Source organism: Oenanthe melanoleuca, chromosome 4 (assembly GCF_029582105.1).
Source record: "Oenanthe melanoleuca isolate GR-GAL-2019-014 chromosome 4, OMel1.0, whole genome shotgun sequence".
In the NCBI taxonomy this organism is placed as follows: Eukaryota; Metazoa; Chordata; class Aves; order Passeriformes; family Muscicapidae; genus Oenanthe; species Oenanthe melanoleuca.
The window spans coordinates 65888555-65915468 of record NC_079337.1 but is presented as its reverse complement, the minus strand read 5'-3'; the positions used below and the strand labels follow the sequence as shown (position 1 = coordinate 65915468).

The 26914-nt window shown below is 40.3% G+C and overlaps 2 protein-coding genes across 3 annotated transcripts in view; one reads left to right on the top strand and one right to left on the bottom strand.

Annotated features, from left to right (window-relative positions):
* Positions 1–26914, top strand: part of CTNNA2 (catenin alpha 2) — a 446082-nt gene that overhangs the window by 291722 nt on the left and 127446 nt on the right. The gene's annotated exons all lie outside the window — the stretch shown is intronic.
* On the bottom strand, positions 1294–7238 carry LRRTM1 (leucine rich repeat transmembrane neuronal 1). Its single transcript, XM_056490100.1, has 2 exons — positions 6689–7238; positions 1294–6416 (listed from the first exon to the last, which is right to left on the bottom strand). Exons 1-2 carry the CDS (start codon positions 6713–6715, stop codon positions 4797–4799), a joined length of 1647 nt encoding a protein of 548 aa, XP_056346075.1. The 5' UTR covers positions 6716–7238; the 3' UTR covers positions 1294–4796.

The window sequence follows — 26914 nt, the reverse complement described above, 5'->3', positions numbered from 1 at the left end:
CTCCCTCCCTCCCTGCTGGGAAAGGCAGGGGCACAGAGAGATGCTGCCATCTTCCTGAAATCCCTGCTGCTGTCCTTGCCACAGCCCCAACGTGGGAGGGGAAGGCAGGGAGCAATCTCATTTCCCATGTGTGCACAGTGCCCCCCTTGCCTTCTCACCAGCTCTCATCTTCCCTTTCATCCCGTCCCTTCACCCCTTCCTTTTCTCTCTGCTGCTGAATGGAGCTATTTAGTGTTCTACCCTCCTTTGCAGAAGCTGTTTCATCCCTGCTTGCACAGTTTTTAAAACTGCTTTCTCCACCCACCCTCAGTCTTGGTTTTTCATCTGTGCTACTTCTTTAGGTTAACCATCTTTACAAAAGGGAAAGGCAGGGGAATCCAGTAACACCCTGATTTGGTCGCTGTTACTCCAGTCTTTCCTCTTATCTTTTGTCTCCTCTTAATTTCATTATTATCACTGCTATTATTATTATGATAGCACTAGAAATGAGCTTCCTCATTAAACACTCCCTTTTTGCCATTCTGAATACCACTGTAGAAGCTGGAGGGGGGAGGAAGGGGGACTCAGAGTCCTTTTGCTGTTAATGCAGAATGAGACTCACACAAGGAACAAATGTAGTCCATCTCAAAAGCAAATTAGGGTTGTTTTTTTTTCCTTTTTTATCAGAGCTGAAGAAAATGATCAAATAGACTTGTTTCAACTACCTCTCAATGCCTTAGCCATGAAAACATACAGAATATATTAAAGCATACAAAAATATCCTTAGGGATGGCTCATGGTCTTCCTGTGGCACAGGTGTGCAGGGGGATGTGTCAGCCTGGCACAGAGCATCCTTGCTGTGACCACAAGGAATGGGTCATCCCTTGGGCTCACCCCCTGCAGCACCCAGACATGGCAAAGGAGGGAATTGGCAGCTTTAACAGAATTTCTTTGTATTTTATATTTCCAGGCCAGAAACAGAATGTGGTACATTAGCATTGATTCTGTGGTTTCATACCATTTTTTTTTTAAACTAGTACAGAAAGGAAGGAAAAAAAGAGGCAGAAAGGAAAATAAATCATCCCTTATATACATTCAAAGCATACACAGCAACAGTTCCTTCAGCACTGGGTGCACTGAGAGTGGGTATTGATGTTAGCAGCAAGAGAATGCATATTAGAGATCTGTAACACTGGTACTGTTAACCAGCTTCAGGAAAGGTAGTGCTTTTGCTTGCCTTACACCCTGTCTTGAGTGCAAAAAGACAGTTAAATATAAAAAAATAATGTTAATTGCCTAATTATAAAAGGGAGATTAGTCCTATTAAGTGGAACATCAAAATGGGAATATTTAAAGTATTTCCCTTCCTTTGATATTCCCCAAGCATTTCATGGATAAAGCACTGTTCACAACTCACCCCAAAAGCATATTTTTTTTTCTTTTTTTCTTCTTTTTGATTTTGCAGCCATTTAGTAGGCCAGAATAAGGGCATCAAAAGAGAGTGAATAACTTATCTCTGGGCAGTTGTTGAACATGAAATTTGGAAGAAAGAATTAGGGAAAATTTGTCCCTGCAGTTGCTCTAAATGTAGTACAAATATAATAACTCCCATATACACCAATGCAAGTAGCCTGGAGCAGGATGAATAACTGGATTTGCAATAGCTGGATTGAAATGACATACAGGCTCTTTTATTTCTTTATTACCCACATATATTTCATGTAAACTTTCAGCCTGGATGTGGGCACCCTGTGGAGTGCCTTCATGCCATGTAACAGCAGTGGCACCCTCTTTTCTCCAATAAATATTCAGAGGGTGTCAAGATCTCCAGAAATGCTCTGGGGATCACCAGGAGGTTGTCTCTGGAAGGGATTACCCTTAGAAAAGATTTCTGCATGAGGATTTTGAAATACATCCTTTAATAAGTGCTGTGCTCTCCATGGAGGGATCCATCCATCATCCTGCTCAGGGTGGCAAGTCATTGGTGGGCATCACCTCTCTCCAGGAGACGTGGCAACAGGCAAACCCCAAATCAGCTCTCACTCAAGAAGTCACTGCACCTTCAAAGAAAAATGCTCTGTTCAGTTTACTGGGGCTGTCAGATGCAAGGAGCACAGAGGTGAATAAATTCCAAAGGCAGAACTGCTCACGTCTCTGCAAACGTAGCTGGAGGTTGCTAACACCAATAAACAGCAGGGATAACTCCAGAGGGGTGCAGTCACTCGTGTGTTTCAAATACAACCCACAAAAATGCTAAAAATACACCAAAATACAACCACAGGATGATTGTTTGTTGGTATCAAGCTTGTCTCAGGTTCACAGGGGAAAATCCATGACTGCACCAACACATTTCCTGACAGCAAAAGGGGCTCATTATCAAAATAAAGCCAGTTCATATTTCATTTTGGTCATTAACAAAATAAAGCCAGTTCATTTTCCATTTTACCATATGCAGACAGTATTTTAACAACCTTGGTTGATTTTGGAAGCTTCCTGGCAAGTGGCTGTAACCAAGTGCTGCCTGGGGGCTTGGGGAGCACATAGCCCAGCCCAAAGTTAGAGAGCCAATTTTTCACAGTTAAATTCTCTATTGATTTCAGAGAAGGGTTTAATGGGGAAAATAAATATAGCTCAGTTAGCATGGCATAAAGTACTTTTGCTTCCAACATGGTCAGGAGCCCAAAGAGCTGAGGGGCTCTGTACCTTCCCTCTGCCCCTCCTGTTGGGTTTGTACATGGACACTCAACCCCTCAGGTCACTTGGGAGTTTCAGGATGGATCTGGCCCTTGTGGGCTTGAGGCACAGAGAGAGAAATGTGCATTTGTTTAAAGAGAGAAAAGCCTGGGTTTAACAGTGCTTGTTTGTTTGAAAGCTGTGGGTGAATTTGCAGTGGCTTTTGGAAAAAAAAAAAAAGCAGTTGATTTTCATTAAATTTTCTGTGAAACTGTCCTCTCCCAGTACATAATATCATTGCTTTCACAGTTGACATTATAGTCTCAATGAGTAAAAATTTTGATTAAGAGGCTATTTTCATGTTTTATAATACATAGTATGAGACGTATAAAATAGAGGAAAATAAGTTCTGACTCCTTAAAAATAGTTTAAGTCAGAAAAAAATATAAAATTCACTCTTGACATTTAAAATTAATGGCTAAAACCTGATATGCAAGAAAACAAATTATTTCTTCTGTGCCTGCTTTCTGCTTTATAAGCCTGCTGTACCTTGTAAGAGTAGGTAGCACTGTAATGCAATGAAAAAGGGAAAAAAAACTGTGCTGCATTAAAATATATGTAAGATTTTGGAATTCTTCCTCTCTTGGTAGTAACCTGAGGATAGAGAAACATGTACAAAGCGTAGAAATGTCACCCAGTTCATTATCCATAACATTTTATTCGCATGTAATGCTGTAGGAAGAAAATTTCAAGATGCTCTGCCTGATATTATAAAAGTCCCTCATCGTCAATTACTGGGAGAGGAGCTGCTGAAAAGATCAATCGGTTGCTTGTTCACATTCTGGAATGAAAAATCCAAAATACAAGGAAAGGAAGCCTTTATTTAAGGGCAGTCAGATAAAACAGCTGGGGGATTCTACACCATGAAATCACTGCTCATATCCATCAATGCCATTTTTCAGTCCTTAGTAGGGAGGGTGCATCTGCCTCCAGCCTCTGCAGAGCTTTTGGGGTTGTTTTTTTTTGTTAGTGAAGGCTGGTGCTGAAAGGGAGGGACACGAGCTGGGCTTTGCCAGCACTTTGCTACAGGACCCAGAAGGGTGCACTGAAAACTCTCTGTCCTACCTTGACACTGGTTTTGCTTTTGAGTTTCACCACTGAGACCCAAATAATTGCTTTTGCTCTTCTCCATTCACCATGGCACCACAGGGCACAAAACAAGGGGATCTTTGCTCTTGGCATAGCTCAAAACAAGCATAAAGTGGGAAATGCAAGTAAAAGCCCTTAAATTTAGCACTTTTGAAAATATATCTATATATATTAAAGAAAATTCTGATGAGCACATTTTGGCAGTGTTTCACTTGTTTGGGTTTTGTTGGTTGTTTTTTTTTAAGTGAATCTTTGCAATCTGATCATTTTTGATACAAAATACTTTTAGGGGTTATAATGCAGCTTTTATAGATCTTACAGCAACCAACAAGTGAGCTGGACTTTAAAATCCTCAGAAATTCAGCCCTAGGGACACAATTAAAACTTCAGCCTTTCTGAGGTGCCCTGGCTCCTTGTTGTACTGATGTCCAGTTACAGGTAGCACATTAACAAAAATAGAATTCCAGTGTCATGCTTCATATCTTCAGCAACATGATGTAGGTGAATGTGTGCTAATTACAATGGGAAGCCACCTGGGTAATTTTAAGCTTTCTATTTTACGTGGCTTCTTTGCTCCTTGACTTTTCAACACTCAGCATGAAGAGAGAGAGGTTAAACTGTTGCATTTTGTATACAGGGAACCAGTCTGTAAAAACTGTAAATGCTATTTTTTTTTTTTTTTTTATTTTAAACAGTTTTCTTAGTTTACAAAAGATCAATAATTGGTACCTTTTTTACACTCTCAGATTCCTGAATATTGACAGATCTTCAAAGGGAGTATTAGCATATGAAACCTTAAGATTGGCTGTCCTGAAGGTTTTTTAAGACACGATAAAGCTAAAATATCAAGTCTCTCGGACAGCCCCTCTTAAACAATTTGGGCAGGGGTGCACGTCAGAAATCACCAGCAAAGCCCAGCACCCCCCCCCACCCCGTGCCACTGTCTGCCTGCACGCTGTTATTTGGTTGCACACTGTTTAAATCCCAAAGGAAAATCACACCTCGCATTCCCTCGCTGGCTGCTGGTGACAGGAGCAAGATCCGTACTCATTAATGATCACCAGGGCTCCCTCAATGTGGTTGGGTTTGTAATCAACATAATACTCCTGGGCTGACATGGCAGCCATTTGGTGCATGGTCTGTTTCTGCTTCTGCTTCCTGCGCTGTGTGACAAAGCACTGTCTTAGTTGCCTTAAGCCGGCCGGGAAGCACTTCCAGGAGACGTACAACACCAAAACCACGATGAGGAAGGAAAAAATCAGCGCCATGGTGCCCGTCACCACCTTGTGGATCTGCACGGCGTTCTCGGAGTTCTCGCCGGGCATGGTGATGGTGACGGCGTACGTGGTCCGGTCCTCGTCGCCGTCGGGCGCGTCGTAGGTGGCGGTGGCCGAGCCGTAGCCCGGCGTCTGCTCGCTGTTGTTGGCCACCGGCGAGAAGGTGTTGACGCTCGTGGGGTCGGCGTCGTCCTCGCACAAGTGAAAGGCGTAGACAGCATCCAAAACATCCTCTCCCTGGGCGTACTCGGGGGTGGCACACAGCAGGTTGCTGTCGTAGCGACCCTGGAAGTTGCTCAGCCAGGAGGCCAGGGCGCAGACGTTCCGGCTGCAGTCCCAGGCGTTGGCGGACAGGCTGATGCTCGTCAGGGACTTCCAGGAGTCCAGGACTCGGGAGTCGATGTAGGTCAGCCGGTTGGAGTCCAGCTGCAGGGATTTGAGATGAGGTACACTTTCGAAAACGTGAGGTTCGATGTATTCGATTTCGTTGCCGGAGAGATCCATCTTTTCGAGTTGCCATATCCAGTCCAAAGTGTTTACTACGATGGTAACTTTATTCCTTCGCAAGCAGAGGGAGTGCAGGGAGATGAGCCTGGGAAAATGGGCTAAATTCACTTTCACCAAGTCATTGTGCTCGAGGTGCAGCTCAGTGAGTTTGAACAAGCCTGCGAAAGAGTTTCGAGCCAGGCTCTTTAACTGATTGTATCCTATGTCTAGAAACTTCAGGCTGCGACAGTCCTGAAAAATTCTCACTGGCACGAACTTGATGGCGTTGGACCGCATGTGCAAAGTTGTCAGTTTTCTCAGCCCGTGGAACAGGTCAGGCTCCAGAGACTGTAGGTTGTTGTACGATAAATCCACACTGCGCAAGTTTGGCATGGGGCGGAAAGTGGTGTTGGGCAGTTGGGTTATTTTGTTGGAACTCAGGGTGAGCTCTTTAACTCGCCGCAATTTTTGAAAGGCATTCCCCTCCACTGAGCAAATGTGATTGTGATCCAGATAGAGCCACGTGAGCTGCATTAACCCTGTGAACTGTCCATCATGCAGCTCTGAAAGGCTGTTGTACCGCAGAGACAAGCCCATCATGCCCGACAGGTTGCGAGGCATCTCTGTGAGATTCAGTGATTCACAGTACAAAAGCCTGCCCTCACACCGACAGAGCTGTGGACACCCACTATTCACAGCTGGAAGCATTTTAGAAAAGATACCCAGCGTACACAATATCAACCCCGGGGGCTTCCTCAGCAGCCAGTTTAAACAGAGACCAATAAGAAGGAAATCCATTAGCAAGAATATTTCCGAATATGCTTGAGAATGTCCATTGAATCTTTTCAAATTCTACATCATATTTTATTTAAGGGAGAGAAAAAAAAAAAATAAAAAAAGGCAAACCAACGAAACAAAGCCCGAAAACCAAAGCAAAACAGCAAACAGAGCAAACACAGAGGCAAATATTTCACTTTACAGCATGCAGGAGCTGTGCAGCATTAAAGTTCACAGACATTCAAAGGTAAAATGATAGTGATTTTGTTCATGTTAAATGCTGCAGCAAAGGAAAAAAAAAAAATCTTTCTTCATGAAAGAATTTAATTAAAAAGTGTCTTACCCACCCTTTTCCAGAGAGTGACAACCTCCATTCAGTTGCTTCCTTTGTGTTTGGACTAATTATATGCAGAGCTAAAAAAGACCCCTCTGTGCTACAAATTCAGTCCCTTTCAATGTTGTGCAAGGCTGGCAAGCTCACAATGTCTCACTTCGCTTCTGCTCAACGAGCGAAAGGCTTGTCCAGCTAGCTTTGAGCTGCCTCCTAGGACCTGCAAGTTTCAGAACTATGTACATGAGCTTGATCTTCTCCTTCTCCCTCTGTCCTTTCCTCTGCAGTTAACACTGTGGCGTGAAAAAAACTCCAAACTCTTTACTAACGACTCCACGGGATTTGTCAATCTGTTTAATGTCCATCATTTGCAACGACCATGGACCGGCACCACCTTTACTCCAGAGAGAGGTTACCCTTCATTCACTGACCGGCTAAGGGTCGCTTTATTTCCCATTCTTTGTTCGCTTTGCTTGTTAGGTGATGCTTAGAGCAGAGAGAGACAGCAAGAATCCCTTCCCTTCAGCTGAGCAGTATGTTGCTAGAGCATGCAGAGGCACCCAGTGTTCACTGAGTGTCGTAAGCTGCTCATGATTGTACGCCTGCACTGTGCATCTCAGACATGGGCAGATTGAAAAGGGGTGGGCATAAAACCAACATCGCAGCGAACCAGGAAAGTAATATATGCTCTTTGATGAAATGGAAAATACTTTAAGCCTATCTCGCCATTTCTCAAACAGGCACGCACACACAGCAGCACAAATCATCAAAAGCGAGGCAGTGCTAAGTAGGAAGCTTGAGAATTAGGATTCTTTCTCTTTTTTTCTCGGATGCTTTTGTTTAAAGTCTGAATTTATAAGCTATTAGCCGGGAGAGGGAGAGACTCGATTACTTGGTTTGGGAAGGAATGTGTAAATCAGTCTCTTTGGATTGCTTTTTCTCTCTAATTCCGATGATGAGATTTGCCTTTTGGTCTTCGGGTGGGGGATTGAGGGGTGTGTGTGTGGGGGGAAAATGTGTTTTTTTTTTCTTCTGACATTGCCTAAATAGAGCATGATTTGAAATTCTGTGCATTCTTTCTCATAGAAATGCAGCCAGAGCTCTGCAAATAGGAGTGTCTCATTTCATATAAGCTTTAATTACATTTGGTCTTTTTTCATCCTGCATATTTTGTATGTTCAGCACATGCCTTTCCTAAAGGCTTTTTATTTTTTTTTTTATTTTTACCTTTTCCTTTGCAGTGTATGCTACGGCACACAGAGCTCTAGCAGCATAAAGATTACTCTGCTTTTTGAATATGATCATAGGTTGCTGTGAGCGTGTCAGCAGCATGCAAAGAGGGGGTTCAAACCCCATTAGTTAATAAGTTTTGCAGATTGTGCTGGTTTTTTTTTCGTGTACAAAAAAAAAAAAAAAAAAATCTTTGCTGGGTAATTTGCAGTCCTCATTCTCTATGGGAGAGGCATTGTCAATGAGCTCTGTAATTTTTACTGACTGAAAAATGTATGATACTTCTGTCAGGAAAACGCTGGCCATCTTTTCCTATTATGAAATAGAGTCTCAAGCCCGTGTGCTGGGGAGAGCAATCGGAGCTGGCAGCTCCCAATTCTGCATCAATACCCAATGAAGAAGTTCCACACGGATTTAGGATACAAGGATTGCAGAGGATCGTGCTGATTTTAACTGGAACATCGGATGCAAAATGCTGGAGGGACAGGGCAAAACCATTGTGTTTGCTTTCTTTTCACAGCTGTGTTGATTTAAAAGAAATACCTTGTTTTTGGAGGTGTCTGTTGCAGAGCTAAACGTTGTTTGAGTGTGGCTGCTGTGAGTGTGTGCTGGGAGAGATCAAGGAATGCAGTAATCTGATGCAGTAAAAGTTGCTTTGCAGAAGTCCTGGCAAACTTAAAGCTCTTGTGCATAAAAATAAAAATGTGTGAAGGAGATTCATTACTAATGGATTTGCCAGAAACAGTCTTAAATAAATTACAAATATAAACCTTTTAAACTGCAGTTTCAGAACCTGGGGATCAATGTGCTTTTATGTTCCCTGTTCAGTTTATTTACATTTTTCTGCTCTTCACAGCATTTCAGTGGTCTCAAAGCAAAAATGTGATGCTTTAATAGTATGTGGACCTCATCTATGTTTTAGCATTTGGGCAGGAGAACTGAGGGTAGTTTTCCTCTCCCCAGATCGTTCTGTTTTATTCAAAGCAGGCTGTTTATGCAAGTGTCCACCGGTTGCAGCACACCTTAATTCTGTTTCTCAGTACACAAAAGCAGGAAGGAAAGCAGTGACAGAATTGACAGAAAAAGCATTGAAGCAGGAGAGACCAAAAAAACCCATTCAAGAATATATTCCAGATTGCCTTGATGAGTATTTTGGTGCAATTGGCAGGGGAAAAAAATTAAAGGATGACTTGAACTTAGCAGATACTGAAAAAAGCTTCAAAGCAATGAGGTTGTGTCCCTTAAAAATCTGCAACCCTACCAGTCTTCATGGGGGAAGCCTTAATGCCCTCTCCTGTGTAAAAATTTGGGGGGAGGTCTGCAGCAGTATCTCTGAAAATTTCAATTATATCTGCAAGGAAAGCTACCATTTTCTGCAAATCAGATGATGATAAGGATCACTTAGTTACCATTTAAATGCTATGTATGAAGACGACTTCTAGTAGAGATGAAGCTCCCTGATACATCACTGAAAAGCTGATTTTTTATTTTTCTTTTCACTGCTTCTCCTTGTTATCACCTGGGATACAGCTTGGATCCCAACCAATGTGCCTATTCCCACTCTGGCATATAATCCATTATCATTTGGTTTTCAAAGACAGGAATTAGAGCAGACAGTAGCAAACCTATATGACAGCAGCTGGAAGACTGACAACCAGAATTAGGGACCCAGAATTAATGGCCCTAAGTGCACTCTCTCAGAGCTCTGACAGAGGGCTATTGAATAAGAAACTCTGCTCTTGTCTATAATTTGGTTGTGAAAAAGAATCCAGGTAGGCTTAAAATGAGAGACCTTTGAGGCTATGATGGTGAGGCACAGCAGTACCAAATTCAAGAACTGGGACATCTGAAATATCTTTTGTAAATTGGTGTCCTACTGTATTTTTGCAATGTACCCTTTTTGCAATCAAACCAGAAATCCACTTTGAAGATGACTGTAATGCAAAGGGCTTAATTTCCACTGTCTGAGCTGTTATCACAGCCAAACTGTTAAGTTTACACATTTTCTGAAGTTTCAAAGCCTCTGGCAAGTCTCTATAAATTAGCAGATTTAAATTAGCTTTATTAAATGTGCTGTTATAAAACATTTTAAGAATGGCAAACTAAGTTTGTATGTGTTTAAAGGAGCTTGATTAAATCAATATAAAGTAGGTTAGAGAAGAGCAACATGAATAAAGTTTTCAAGAGTTTAGGTGGGAAGTTCCTTCTTGTAGTCATGGCAAAGGTAATTCAGTGGCAGCAATGGTCAGAATTTTTCAAGCTGGAAAAGAAAAACACCTTTTAATGTATCTGCTGTACTAATTTTTAATATTGATTTATCATTGAACCATCAAAATTGGAAAAGACCTACAAGATCATCCAGTTCTACCATTTGATGTCTCATATAATTTAGTTGGCCTCAGAATCATTTAATTCTTGCTAATCCCTTGGATATTTCTTTACTGTTTGTGGCTGGATATTTACCTTTACCCTAATTTGCAATCCAGTACAGATGGGGCTGGGACAGAGTGCATGAGATCAGAATGTGGCTGCTGATGTACAACACTTCATCTACACATCTTTAATAAATGCTCCACCAAAATACAAAAAAGAAAATCAACCTATTAAATACTTCTTCTTCCTTTTGGCATTTTCTGAGTGGTTTCTATCAGAATAATAAAAAGTGTTGCTCTTAGTGATGATTTTAATTTCCTTTCATGAATGGAGGGACTCAAACCTTGATCTTTGGTAGTCTTTAATTTTCAAGTGTGCTGAACCGTGGCATTTAGTATAAAGGAAATATTTAAAAACAGAAAAGGGGGAAAAAGACATGACCTAAGGTAAAGCAAACTCTATCTGTTATTTCTCTTGTATTTCTGTCTTGGTCATCCTGAACATTTATTGGCTGCCCCTTCTGTATAAAATTTAGGATTTCAGCTGATAAGAAGTCCAGCTCTATAACATATCTGTTTTAGTAGATATAAAAATAAGATTTTGACCAAAATAGTCCTGGTGGTTCCAGATGTCATTAAATTCTTACAGTATCTGACAGACACACTGGATTTGTGGCTACCTTTAAATCATAGATATTCTTATGTAAATGATTTTACTGTTTTTGACAAGGTGATAAACATTTTTCTGTCTTGTTGAAGATATTCCATCCACATCAACCCCATTCACCTGCAGGTGGTCATGCATAGCTCTAGAAAGTCACTGTCAGAAGAACCCATGTGTAGAACTGTCAGTTTTTTGGACACCATATCCAGAATTTGATGAAGTAATTCTGTCCTCCATTCATGGCTGGTACACTACTTGAATAAGCTAAAAAATAACTGACTCTCTTAAGTATCTGTGAAAATACCTTTGGATTTCTGGACATGATGGCAAAACTCTTGACAGTGTTCCTTATTTTGAATTACTCCAGGGGTAATGGGAAAAAGGCAAGAAGTAAAGTTATCCTTTTGTGATTAATCAACACATGAAGATCATGCAACATCCTGGCTGGGCAAAGGCTGGTGTGCTACTGTCACATCACCAGGTTGGTGGAACTCCTGGTTTAGGGGAAAAGTGAAAATTTCAACCTTGGGTATTGATTAACCCTTGCTAATTTATATCTCTAAAAATGTCTTAGGAAGTCATGGAGGAAGCACGAGTGGAGTGCAATGATTAGCAAGTGTGAAGGTTTTAGTTGGTCATATTTGATTGGAAATCAATTTGTTTCATTTTCAGAAGTGCTAAGTTAGACACTCCACAAAGGTTTATCTCAAGACCTTCCCAAGCATTTCTGGAGGTAGCAGCAAATGAACTGTAATTAATTTCCAATTCTCTTAAAGCAGAGAGGGCCACATTTAATCCACACTCTTGAATACATCTACTGTGCCCTCTGCTACTGTTGCTAGTTCATCTGTGAGGGTTATTTTTCATAAACTCTGGTGCTAAATGGTTTTATTTGTGCTTTGATACTCGTTTAGACTGAAAGGTTCTTCCATGGATGTCGCTTCTCCCAGATGCAGCACCTGGGGTTGGTCAGTTGGTTGGATGGTTGGTTGGTTGTTGGTGTATTTACCCAGACTGAAGTGCCAGAATAGCAGGATTGTTTAAGAGTGTGAAAAAAAATATCCTCCTGTACCCAAACTGGTTATGGCCCTAAACCCATCATGTGTGTCATTTTACCAGCATTGTGTGCCCTTTTCCAGAATAACTTCTGTTGCTTGGGAATCCAGGGGGATCCAGGTAGAGAAGTCATTGGTAGTGGATTGGGAAAACCCTCCTGATGCAAAACCCTTCATTCTTTTTACCAGTGGCATAACTTGAGGAGCAGTGAACACTTCTTAGATTTCCAAAGCGCAGGACATATGGAGAATTGAGAGGAATTTATGAAATCAATTATTAAAAGCAAGGATGAACAAGTTAAAAGCTGTTCCTGGCAGTCTTCTCAAAAGTCTTTTTACAAGTGGATGAACTGCACTTGGAAAATTTTCCCAGAACAGAAAATCTGTTCTCAGTCTTAGACCAGTTCTTAATAAATTTCTTGCACTTGTTTCTAAATGTATTTTAAAGCACAATCAGAAAATAAAAAATAAATTCATGCTGGCCTTTGTGGATACATAATTTCTAGAAATACAGGTTAACTATGAAGTTGGTGCTGGTATTTTGAAATTGAGTAAAGACTTTTATTGGGTCTGGCTTCACAGAAAAACAGAATCATAAAATTGGAGAATATCTTCAGTTGGAAGGGACCTTAAACACCGTCTCCTTCCATTCCAGGACACTTCCCACTAGTCCAGGTTGTTCCAAGCCCTGTCCAGTCTGTCCCTGGACACTTGCAGGGATCCAGGGGCAGCCACAGCTTTTCTGGGCACCTGTGCCAGGGCCTCACCACCCTCACAGGGAACAATTTCTTATTTATCATAAACCTGCTCTTTTCCAGTTTGAACTCACTCTCCCTTGCCCTAACACTACTTGCAAAGGGGCTGTTCTACAGGAAAAAAAAAAAAAATCTGCTTTTGGGAAAACATTATTTGTAAATAATGTACTTTGGAATGTTCTTAGGTGTGGCTCCTGGATTTACTGAAGACCTGAACAACAAAGGCTGGGTCAGATAATCATGGAAATAGATGCTGGATTGAGCAGGGCACCCATAGGGAACAGGCAATGGCACCTTTGGCAGGCTGTGGCATTCTCACTTGCATGTGCCTCTTGGGGAATTGTGGCAGAGAAGGAAGGCAGGATTTTTATGTTTTCATCCTCCTGCTTCGATGATATCCATATTCTGAAGGGAAAATTCAGCATGAAGTGCATTGAAATCCTGGTTGTGTGTGTATTGCATCTTACAGGGAGATTAGAGGGCCTCTGGATCATTAGCTCATAGACAGAATTAATAATGCAGAAACCAGGTTGAAGACTCATATTTCAGAGAGAAGTCATTGTGATTTTTGCAAGCCTGAAGACGATGGTTTGTTGACTACCTGCAATATTTATGGTTTCATTACGTTTTATTTGCAACTGATGTAATGTCTAAGAGAAATAATCATGGGTCAGGAGTCTCAGAAGGACATATTTAAAGGCATAACAAAAGATAGTCATGCCTTCTAAAAAAAAAAAAGAGAATAACCTGACCTTCTTTTTTTAAACCAACTTAAAAATACTCAAGGCATTACTGAAGAGTTTATATGGTGGAGGAGGTTTGTGTGTGGTGTATGTGTAATCTTAGAAACTCAGCTTTGCTCAACAGCTAATTTAATTTTGTGAGATCCAAAGGCAGTCTTTGAAATATGTATTCCTGACTCGTTTGCTTTTGTTTCAGTGTATTTTGAAGACTTTCCATGCTGTAGAAGGAAGAAACATGCAAAGTAATCAAAAGTTTGTGTTACTCCATTACTCTTAATAAATATATAGAAGGGCATAGCAAATTCCAATAACATATCCAAAGATCCTGGGTTTTCCAAGGTTTTGGAGAGAATATGCCACATACATTCTCAAAATCTGAACAGTAGTATGAATGCAACTTACCCTGCCATTAAAAATGTTTTTAAAGATGAAACAGCAGATTTGAGGGGCAAACAGTACCAAAGCTTTCAGGTTCACTTCAACTGTGTTTCATAATCACATTCCTCTCCTACTGCTGTGCTTTTAAATCTTTAATATTCCTTTAAAATGAAGAGCTTATTGTTTCCTAAGACTCAATTTATATTTTAAATGAGTGGAAAGATGCGTAATCAGCTTGAAAAGGCAGGAAAATATCATCTTGTTTTTCAAGATACAGGACATTTTACAGAGTGTTTTGAATTCTAGAGACCATTTTTAAAGAATGCTTGGCTTGGTTCTACTCTTTTTTTTTGTAGTGCAAATTAATTATGATTTGACAAGAGTGTACTTGATTTTCTTCTTCAGATTTGGTGCAGAGCCAGGCTTTATTAGTTAGAGCCTCTAAATCAAAACCAAAGGTCAGTATCTGTAAAATGCTTGTGGCTTGAGATATATTGTAGTTTTCCCCCCATTATTCAGATATCTTTGTCTATGAAAAGGTGTTTATGTGTTTAAGAGGATGCTGGGTGGTGCACACATGGCTGTGGACAAACACCCACTTTTCATGATTGCATCAGTAATGTTCCTTGCAGCAACCATGGAAACTTGGAAACCATTGGTGTGAAGTCATGAATGATCCCCCCTTCATGCTTGGTGTGGTCTGTGAATGCTGGCTGGGGATGTTGTGCAGCCATGGCAGGTAGGGGACAAAAGGTGATTCAGCAGTGCACAACAGTGAGAGCCAGACCTGCTAAAAATCAATCCTGGATGCAGGTCCAGACTCTCACTTCACTTCTTTTAATTGTATCTTTTTTTTTTTTTTTTTTTTTTCTTGTTTTGTGCCCTGTTTCTTCTTACATCTGGAGTTGCTGATTTTTGGGTTTCATTGTTTCAAGTTCTTAATTTCAGGGATTGTCTCTTCCTGTGTCCCTGTATAATCCCCAGCATGGACTATCTTTTGCTGTCTCCTGATCAGAAAGTCTCAGGCATTTTGCATTGAAAAGCACCTCAAAGAGATCATCTGATTCCAATTTCCTCTATCCCAGGTGGCTCCAAGCCCTGTCCAGCCTGGCCTTGGACACTTCCAGGGATGGAGCAGCTCTGGAGAGCCTGTCAAGGATTTATTCTTCCCACTATCCCATCTAAGCCTGCCCTCTGGCAGTGGGCATTCCCCTTGTCCTGGCACTCCACACCCCTGTCCAAAATCTCTCTCCAGCTCTCCTGGAGCCCTTTAGGTAAAGGGGCTCCAAGGTGAGTTTGGAGCCTTTTCTTCTCCAGGCTGAGCACCCCCAGCTCTCCCAGCCTGGCTCCATATGAGTGGTGCTCTAACCACAATGATTATAGTAATCAACACACTTCAAGGCAATGACTGTTGGACAAAAATTCAGTGTATTTCAGTGCTCTCAGGTGTGGTATCTGCACAATGAGGCTTCTGCAGCCTATTTTGCAGCTGAGCCTGGACCATGCACTGACATCAGGTCAGCAGAACTCACCTGTAGCTGTTCCCATGAGGGTCATGAGAGCAATGAGCAGCACAAGACACTGAAAACGTCGTGGGGAGAAGCTTCCCCAGTGCCAGTGGGATGATGTTGAGTGTTATTGGCTTCTTTACCTTCACCCCAAAGAAAGTTTGTTCTGAAAGCATTTATCCTTTGATCTGTACTGCTGTTCCTTGGCCCTCACTCTGCAGGACCGTGGAGCTGTTGGAGGCACCTGCAGCACTGCAAAGTAGTGCTGACCTTGGGATTCCTCCCTGAAACACATTCAGAGGCTTCTGAGCTGTGTTCTCTGGCTGTCTGGATTCTCTGGCACCATTGTATCCATTAAATACTGATTAGATTGAAGAAATCCAAGAGACTAAATAATGCTATCATCTCTTCCCTACTTATCTTAATAATATTGCCAGTAATATTCCAATATATCAATTCTAGGATATTCTATGCCTAATCTGGTGCAGGGAAACAGGGACAGTGCTCTATTTTTGTTTAAAAGGCAGAAGAAAGACATTTTATTTATTGATTTGGTTTTGCTGTATTGCCTAAAGATGGGGTAAAAAGTAAAAGCTGCTTTCAAAGATTGTTAGAAAAATATGTAATTTTTCATAATGTTTAATGAATTGCTTACAGTACTTGTTTTACTTAAAACTGCAATTACAGATCACCCTCTAGTCAAAAGCAAACTGTGATAAGAACGTGACTTGAAACTGGGCAGAACATTTTCTAAAGCCCTTTGGGAGTAATTCCAGTAATTATTCAATCTGACGTTTTCCACAGAAATAACCCTTTCTGTATGAACTCCATTAATCATAATAACACAGTTCACATGTCAGATACTTCTCTCCAGTCACTTCATACTCTCCATTTATTAAGAGACTAATAAACATCTTCACTAAATAGGAGAAAATACTAAACTGCTTGCAGAAAATCCTAGTGTATAGGTTTGGTTTTGTGAGGTGGGATGTGATCTGTTGATGTCTGCAAATACCTTGAATTTCCAGGCTGTAGCTGCTATCAGCATCAAGTCTCTTTTCATTTCTGAAATATTTCTGCTTTATTTTCTCCTCTCAGCTGCCCTGGAGAGGTCTGGTTTGTCTGTCTGTCCAGCTGTAAAGACTTGCTGTATGAACTTTCTCAGCTAAATAATTGATCTTTTGCAAGACCTGGGATTAGGAAACAAAAATTCTGCTTTAGATCATCTACAAGCACAAGAGTGAATACTTGAATACTTTTTTTCTGGTATGAAATTACTACACATTATTGGAACAGCAAACTTAATATGGAGTAAATTTCTTTGATGATAAGCAGCTCTAAGAAGATTTTTGTTATGTTTTTCTGTGTTTCATCAGCTGAAGATATTCCTAAATATTATCTTGTATTAAAAAGTGGTGGTTTAAAAATGCAGTGGTGATTAGATGCCCATAATTGAAGAATTTATAATTCTCTCCTTTTCAGAAACTGACATTCTTTTGTGCTTTTGATGCTGGCAAGTGCAATTATCAGTGTTCTGATGAGGAGTGATAAATATAATCTATTGCTGAAAGTGGATAAAAGATGCAGGCAAATAAGATTGGTGTGACACAGCCTCCTTGTGCATCTTCTGATTTTTCTAAAGCTGAGTGGAGAATAATTCTTTGTCTATGGAGATTTACTTTGTAATATTTGATTGGGTTTTCTGGGTGTGTATTTTTTTGTTTTGGAGCCAATGAGACGTACCTGGGCTGTTACTGTGACTAATGCTTGAAATTCAGGATTTTTGCATGGCAGTTGTCATTCGTTGCACATTCCAGTAGATGGCAACTCCAGTCTTCCTGACATTTCATCTCCATTCAAACCAGTCAGATTCTCTGTGCCCCCTCCCCTGCCTCCTGTCCATATAAATAGCTACGAGTTTCACAGAAACGTGAGTCAATATTGCTTTTATTGAAATTGCCACACAGTATCTGATTTCAACTCAAACAGTACCAAAAAGAAAGATGATAAAAAAAAAAGAAAAAAATTAAAAAAGGCCTGTAAGAGCCAATCCTCCTGGATCATAAATCACACACTGATTCCCTCATAACTTTAGAAAATATTTTAGGAGTTTTCATAAAAAGGATTAGTACTCCAAACTTCTTTTTGTGTGAAGCAAAGGCTACAAATACAGCACTGGCTTTGAGTTTGATGGTCTGGCTATGAAGTGTATCTCCCCCTGATCAATGCTAAATTATTTATTTTTTCTCTTCATAGTAAACACTCGATCAGACCTGTAAAAATGTGTGAATTTCATGATGATATACCTGGTTACAGCTTCTTTTGGGTGAGGGCAGGAATAGGCCCAGGGGTTTGCTGGGAATATTCTCCAGTTTCTCCCCTGCCTAAAGCACTGCCACACTCAGCCTCTTCTATTGTTGTGTTGTTGTGCTCCTGTTCCCTCCCATCAATTGTATTACCTATTTCTGGCTTTTCCTCTGCCGAATTTCACAACTTCAATACTTGCCTGTAGAATTTGAGGCCATTAAACAAAGCATCTCTCTGTGAGTGAATGCCAGACATCAACCACAGGCACAAAAGGTTGTGCTTGCTCTGCCTGGGATGGAGGCTGAGGATCACAACAGTCACACAAAGGGTCCTTTCTCTATCTCTCTCTATCAAGACTGTAGTTTAATTTTCAAATCACTTCCACGGTGTCTAGCAAGGTTTTATTTTGAGGCTGATGGTTAGAAAGGGACAGAGTAAAGGACAGTTTTTTTGTTTTTTTTTTTAATAACCACAAATCTAACTTAAAACTAATACATGCTACTTATCAGGGGTTTTTTTACCTACTTCATCCATAGAGGACTTTCAGTAATCCCATAAAAAACTCTCAATCTGCCAGAGTCTGTAGGAAATGTTGCTACTTCATACTAAATCTTATGGTCACAGATGCAAACATTTCTTGTTTAAAATAAACTGAAGAAAAGTTCTAAAGTAGAGCAATGTTTAAGGCCAGATTTATATGTTCACACTTTTATTGGTTTAGTAAAAACCTATATTTTCAACCCAGACTTGATTAGTCTATGGATATTTTTACTTCACAGAAGCAGTATTAAAATAAATTACACTCACATAGGACAAGCAGAATATTGGTCTATTTAAGCCTGACTGATTTTTATGTAACAAATTAGTGAGCAAGGTAATTAAGTATTTTTTGGATGTCTGTTTCATCTCTGGAAGGATTCCCAAGAACCTCAGAAAACTGACTTTTGGGTTATATACAGGTCCTGGGTCTATTGCAGCTAAGTGGCTTGTTTCTCATTATTGCATTTAGTGCTGCAGAAATGACTCCACCAGAGTCTTTATTAAAACTTGCTTAAGGCCAGCGTTTTCCCTTGGGTCAATAATGACTTTAGAGGAATGGATGTAGAAGCTGGATTTGTTCTGGAATGAATTATGTCTCATCAGGGCCCCCAGGCCAGCATTTCAAATTCGCCACCAGGCACTTCATCAAAAATTCTGTTCCAGTATTGGAAAAACCTTGCTGCTCCTATTAGGGAGTGCAGAGCATACATTTGTGGATCTTTCCCTGCATCTGAACTATATGACTCTATTTTTTTTCTCTGCTAAAACCCATTGAATGTCACCTGCATCAGTGAGGATGTGGTTTAGGAATGTGTCCTGAAGATCTGGTGCATTGGGAAAGGTCATTGCCAGTTATTTCTGACTGAAATACAGAGCAGAGCATTGAGTTAACTGCTGGTAAAAGCCATTAAAAATCCTACAGCTCCTGTGTGTGCACAGTATTCATGAGAAGGGTAGTAAATACCATTGCTTCCTGAAGTCATTGCTCATGAATAATCCAGATATTGCTTATCACTGCACATCATGGAATCTCAGAGGGGTTTGAGTTGGAAGGGACCTTAAATTTCATCTCTTTCCACCCCCTGCCATGTCAGGGACACCTTCCACTAGCCCAGGTTGCTCCAAGCCCATCCAGTCTGTCCTTGGACATTTCCAGGGATCCAGGGGCAGCCACAGCTCCTCTGGGCACCCTGTGCCAGGGTCTCCCCACCCCATCCTGATCCCAACTTGCTCCCCACCTGTATCTCAGCTATTGGAAGTAAAAATCTCCTTGCTCAGGAGAGAGGATAAATGTTCACAACATTCACAGGCCGCCCCATATGACCAAGGAGAGGACATGAGGATGTGGGATGGAAAGTCTATTTCAATCTGCAAAGGAAAAAACAATCACCAAAGGGCTGTTGGGGTTTAACCCCAGCCAGAAACAGCCATTTGCTGCCACCTTCCCCACTCCTGCTGGCTGGGATGGGAAAGAGAGTTGGGGAAAAATATTAAACTGTGTGTAGAGGTAAAGACAGTTTATTAGGAAAGTAAAGGAAGAGACAATAATAATAACAATAATAACAATAACAACAAAACAATAACAGTAACAGCAACAACAATAATAAAAACAACAACAACAACAAAACAACAACAACAACAACAAAACAACAAAACAACAACAACAATAATAATAATAATAATAATAATAATAATAATAATAATAATAATAATAATAATAGTAGTAGACAAAACAAATTATGTACGTTGCAATCCCTTGTCACCCACTGACCAATGCCCAGCCCATCCCCAGCAGTTACTGCCCCTCCAGTCAAATCCCCAGTTTATTCACTGGGATGATGTCCATGGTAGGGGATATCCCTTTGCCCCCTCAGGTCAGCTGTCCTGGCCATGCTCACTCCCAGTTTTTTATGTGCTTGCTCTCTGGCAGAGCATGGGACATTGGAAAGGTTGTGATTTAAAATAAGTATTGCTGGGCAATAACTAAAACATCAGTGTGTTGTCAACACCACTCTTATCCTAAATCCAAAACTAAAAAATTAACACTATCCCAGCCAAAAGCACAACACAGCTTCATAAAAAATTTCTTCCTTAAAACTTCTGTCTCAGTCATATAAGCAAGTATTTCTGAATTCAGTAACTCAATAAATTTAAAAAAAGGAGGGGTTTTTTCCTAGTTTTTAAAATCTTCTCATGTTGATGATCAGGTAAAATAAAATACTGACTTAGATCTTTAAAACAAAATTGCTGGTTGTCCCTTTGCTGGTCTGGTTTTAAAACACAATCATGTGGTATTTATAATTGCAGTTGTTTGGGAGTGTTTGTTCTCTGATCCATTGAAATGCAAAGGTGTTTGATATGAAATGAGATTGGTAGTGGATAATAGGCAGACAGGTGTTTGGCTTTCCTTTGTGCTTGTCAAGGACAGTTCCTTGGATGGCTCACAAGCACATTCACATCCTCATTTTTCCTGCTGACTGGATTTTCCCTGAGTGCTGTGTTCAGAGATTGCAAATGCAACATTACCTAAGAGGCTCCATCAAAATCTGGAGCAAATGGTGGATGTTACAATGGATATTGCACTCTAACTACTCTGTCTGTAGCACAATATTAAAAATAAATAATTACTTTTATATATACAGTGAAATTTCCCCTATAGCCATTTCCATGGTTTATTTCTAGCCTAACAACTGCAGGAATTGAGAAAAAAATCTACTTTTGGTATATTCTGTACATCACACTTCTTCCTTTTCATTCTGAAGTCGATTTTCCAGATGTTTCTCTACAAAACAGAACAGAGTAGTTTAGCAACTACAGGAGACTGTAAAAAATATATTTATTTTCTTGCAATGTGTTTATTTTCTATTGGAATTTTAGAGAATGCCAGTTCAGATAACATCGTGTCAAGGCTAACGGAGTAAATTCTGTGTATAGTTAAGTTTTCCCTGACAGTTTATAAAGCTGAAGCAACATTTCACAGACTGGGAATTAAAAAAAAAAAAAAAAGAATACCCTCATATGAAATGTTTAATCCAGTCAGCCTAATCAAAATATCAAGAAATAGAAAAATATTTATAGGTGCAGTAAGTGTAGAATCACAGAATCATTTAGGTTGGAAAAGTCCTTTAAGATCATACACCAAGGCCAGTACTAAACCAAGTCCACAAGATTCATTTCTCCAATGTTGCACTTAATCCCTAAGAAAAGAGTTTTAGTCAATATACAAGACATCCTCTTTTGCAGAAGCTTCTGCCATTTAGCTTCCACTTCAACCAGTAAAGATACAATACATCAGTGCAGCTATTTTAGGGGCTTATTTTATTTTAATTTTAAAAATATTTTTACTTGAAGTCTAAAATAAGTTTTCAGTGCTGAGTTTTTTTAGAATATGGAGAATAGGCAGAGCTTAAGAACATGTTCTGATCTGTAGATCCTCTGGAGCTGAGGTGGGTTCTCACCAAAATGATGGGATTGGGGAATCCTGCATTACCTTTAAAGCTTTGAGTCTCAACCCTTACCATATTTTGGAGCCTTCTTATAAATCTTTATTTGGAGGTTCCCATCTAACACAGTCCTCTTAAAGAAATATAAACCCCTCTGAATAAGAGTTAAAAAGTCACTCAGCTCCATTTTACACAATTCTTTCTATCAGTTATAGCTGGGCAAGTCCTTGTTTTGTAAAGGAAAAATTGGAAGTGCAATAGATTTAAGAAATCTCCTGCTCCATGTCTTTGCTCTAAGGCAATATTCATCTGGTCATTCCTCACATCATCTCCTCCTGAAGGCTCTGAAAACTTCTCAAGGGAAAGGTTCTTCCCCCAGAGGTGCTGGCACTGCCCAGGCTCCCAGGGAATGGGCACAGCCCCGAGGCTGCCAGAGCTCCAGGAGGGTTTGGGCAGCACTGCCAGGGATGCTCAGGGTGGGATTGTTGGGGTGTCTGTGCAGGGACAGGAGCTGGATTCAGCCATCCTCGTGGGTCAGTCCAGCCCAGGATACCCTGTGATCTGTAATTCTGTGATTCACTTCTCAGATTCCAAGAGTTTAACAAGCCCAGTGCTCCCAGGCTTCTCCTGTTGGTGCAGTCAAATGCTGATCTTTGGTAACTGCTTTTGATCTGGTTTGGATCCCTCCCAAACTGACCACATTTTATGTGTACACAGTGCCAGAACAAACCCCAAGGCATTGAAGCTGAGACCTTGCTCAGGCTCTCCTGGCTGCTGCTGGGTTTTCCTGCTGGAGAAGGGCACCTGCCCTTGTGGCAGCTGGGTGACACTGATGGCTCCTGGTCCTCCTGTGAAGTGCAAGAGCCTCTGGAGCCTATTCTGCAGATTCTTCTGGGTTTTATAGCTTTTATTCCTGACTGAGTGAACATCTTGCACGTCACCCTGTTAGAACAGCATCTCTGTTACTTTTTTTTTTCTCCTTTTTGAGGACATAAGTGCAATTTGTCAGAATCATTTTGGATTTTTATTCACTTTGAGTGCTTCTCAGCTTGGTGTCACCTCCAGATGTAATAAGCATATTCCAAATGCTATCACCCAGGTCATTAATGATGATATGAAACATTGATGGACCCAGGAAAAACCTTTCTATGTCATTTCTGAGTGAATTGCTGTAGGTAGAAAGGTCATTATATAGCTTGGATAATTATATTATGTTAATGAAACTGTGTAAAGAAGGAAGTACCTTCTGTGATAGAAGAGCTTGTCTACACCAAGGTTTCCTTTCTTCCTCTCTATTTTTGCCTGAGATGAAGTCACCTGCCTGTGCCTTGGTACCATCTGAGGCTCATGAGCAGGACACAGGAAGAACAAAATAGATTTTTCTCCTAGAGCTGAGTTGATCCTGTAATGAGAAGGAAAGAGTGTTTAGGCAACATGCTATACATATTTCATTCCTCTCCCTGCCCAGAAAATTTGTAGAGTATGAATAAACTCTGTAATTTAAATAAGGAAATTTGCAAGAACTCACAATAAAAGGGATTTTCTTCATCTTTGCTCTGATCCCACAGGTGCCCACACAACTGCAGCTCCATCTCCACTGTTTTATTGTGTAACAGCCTTTCCCACAGAGCCTGAGAATTGTAAGCATTCACTTAAATGCACAAACCACTTTATACTGAATTATGGATTTTCCTAAATTTTATTTTAATATGAAATAAGATTCTACTATTTTAAATAAATACACCTCCTCATTTCTAGCTGTGGAGCTTCTGTGAGAAGATTTACTACATTCATATATTCTGTCTCTATGAGCTCAGTGTAACATTTGAATTACTGATTACCTGCATTATGTGTAAAAATTGATGGAGCTGGACAGCTGTGCCCCTGAGGACTCTCAAAGGCATTAACTATTACAGTGAAGGCCTGGAATATATTATGTGCATTAAGTTGCAGGTATATTTGCCTGCCTTCAGGTTTTCATCCCTGTCAGTGACCATCTCGCATGCAGAATATATTCAATGAGGTGACCATTTGGCACCTTTGGTTTTCTGAGCTGAAATAAAACTCCTGTTATTAATTTTTTTTTTCTGTAGTGTTATTCTCCTGAGAATATACCCAAAGATGTTTGCTTTGGTTTAGTTTGCTGGGATGGTTATTTACAAGCCCACACACATGCACAATAAATGACAAGCTGATAGGATTTTTTTAAATTATCTAAACTGCATTTCCATCAAACTTTGGCTTATATGGAATGATCTATTATAATAAAGAACTGATTCAGAAGGATTTAAAGCAGATATGGAAAAATACAATATTGGAAAAAACCAGAAGGAAAACCCCATACATTTACAGGTACTGATATTGTGAGGAAGTTTCAAGTATTTGATGGAACTGGTAGAAATGTTAGTTTTGAGACTGAAGTTATGCAAATACATGTGCCCAGTGATCTAATATTTAGAATCTTGGGAGAAGAATGTGCCCAGTACAACTGGTGCTGGCTCCTCAAGGTCTGCTGAAGCTGTCAGCAGATCTGAACAGTTCTGCAGTCTGTTACAGATGTACAAAGACCACATTCATTGGCTTCACTCACAGCAGAGAGGAATTTAACATATGGGTGATATAGTTTAACCTGCTCAGCATATGGAGAAAACACCATAATGCAATTTTCCTGCTACCTTGGTACATTGCCTAATAATTTAGGATAGTTGAGTGTGCAATTAAAATTAAAATCTGTGAACATAAAGATGCTCAGTAGCGTTGGAGTAATGAAAAAAAATTAGGTTAGTAACAGTGACAAAGTCTAATAGTGGAAATTTAAAATGACATTTAAATTAAATTCTTGCCTGTGTCTGTAAGTGTGGCAGTGGTTAATGGGGCTCTGATCAGTGCAATATGGGATCCTGATACCAGCACAGACAGGAAATTTGTTCACAGTGCACTAGCAAAAGGTTTCTGTGGGTGGTGGGGGTGTCCCTTCATCACCAGCACTGGATTTAAATGGGATCAATGAGTTAAAGATGGGTCTGTAGCACAGAAAGCCAGGCTGAAAGTCCATTTCTGTTCCTTGTCAGAAGCTGCACAGAGCTGATTCAGGGCTTCTCTTGGAGCACCCAAGAGCACAGGAGAGGTTCAGACAAGCAGAAAAGGTCACAAAATGCCCCAAAGAAATTGCTCTGCATCGTGTAATCTATAGGGGAAATCAGGAAGATGCAGCTATTTTGTTGTTGTTTTTTTCTTCCCCCTCCAGAATTTACCCTACATTTCTGCTTGGAGCAGATGTCTTCACAAAGTGTGTGGGAAATTTCCAGGAAAGTCTCATGCACTTGAATTTTATTATGTTTCTCAAGTGTGATAACAATTTCAGAGATGACTGATGCTATTATTTCATTTAGTTTGCAACATTTTGTGTTTCAATTCCTTTTATTGAGTTTGCACAAATGCAATTAGCTGTTGTACTTATCACTCCGCTAAATCACTGATTAAAAAAGAGAATATATAGAATTTCAATTTTTTAATACTTTCCTAGGCTTATGAAATGTTCCCTTTTGTTGTTTCTTTTTTTTTTTTTTTAATCTTTTCCAGATTTGATATTCATGTGTCTCTGTGAGGGCACAACATTCAATCCCACTCTTCAAGATAAGATAAGCCTTTGTGTTGATCCTGTATTGCAGGAGAGAGTGAAGGCTGAAAAGTCAATTGATCCAAGGATTTGGGGGCAGAATTGAAGTAAAGAAATGGAAGCAGCAAGGCAAAGGAGAGCATTTAAGTGGGATATTTTGAGGGGCTGCATTTACAGCTTAACCTGCCAGGAGGCATCTCCACAGGAGCCTCTTGGGCTCTTCGGGTGTCTCAAGTGCAGAAATTATTTCATGGGTGAACGAGGATGACTTGGATGAACCAGAGGCAAAGGAAACATATTGAGCCATGGAGCCTCTGAGCCCAGGGAACAAAAGCACTGTGCTGGAAGCAGAGCAAATTCAGAGCACACACAGGTGTTCTGACAGTCTGTCAGAGGAAACCCAGGTTATTTAGTGGGTGTATGGAAAGGGAAAAGAAAGGAACATGGAAAAAATTGTGACTCTGTTGTAAGAAAAAAAAAAAAAACACGAGCCAGGCAGTCAATTTGAGATTGTTTAAACAGACAGAAATTCAGCAATAAACATTAGAACTGCCACTTAGGGGAGCAAGAAAAAGTAGAAAAGATGTAAGAATCTACAGACTGGAGAGACACAGGACTGAACCCCACAGCCTGAAAGGAGCCTGTGTGACAGTTTTATCCCCAGTGTGCCCTTTCCCATCCCTGCAGTGCCCATCCCAGTCAGACTCCTGGCTTGGCAGTGAGGGTTTGAGCGCTCTGACTCGAGGGAGGGAGCTGAGTTCCACTCTGGAGCGTGTCTCTGCTCATACATATGCAGCAGGATTTTGTTTAACATCGCAGAAATGCTGGGTGGCGTTTGCAGCCTTCGCTGAAGTGATACAGAGGGAGTAGGTGGCAACTGCCCCAGAACGGGGAAGGGCTCTGATCATGAAGTAGGAGGGTGGAAAAATATTATTTGTGTCTTGTGGTTGCTGTAGCTAACTCCTCTGTTTCCATATCTCCAAATATTTCAGTTCTAAGTCCCCATATCTTCGTTTCATGCAAAATATTCCTTATTTTGTATTAATAATAAAAACTTCTAACTGATGGGCATGGAGATATTGAAGCACAGTATCTTAAGACATTTAAAAAAAGAAAAACAAAGTAAAAAAATGCCTTTTAAAAAAGATATTTTACTTCAAGCAGCATTCTTTTGGGTTTATGTGTCTGTTTCAAACTCTTCAGAGTGCCATTATTGTATTAATGGATTTTATCTTTATTCAGTTCAGTACAGTGGGCTAGTGCCACATAAGGGATGCAAGGAGGGGAATCATCCCACAAGGGCTCTCAAAGAGGAATTTTGAAAAGTTGGTGAATGTCCAATTTGTTAAAATGGCCCTACTGTGTTTATAATGTGCATTCTAGGAATCACTAGAGGGGTTTATTCCCCTTCCACTGTTTTACTGATTCAATGCAAATCCTGCAAATGGATCAAATAAAAAATATTTTATAGACAGTCTGTGGTGGTCATAGAACATTTATCAGTGCAAGCTGGTTGAAGCATCATTTAGCTGTATGAATGCTCTCTGATGCTATAGTAATTGACATTTAAATAAAGACTTGGATAGAAGAATGTTTAGGTTATTGGCTTTTAAAAATAAATATTTGCA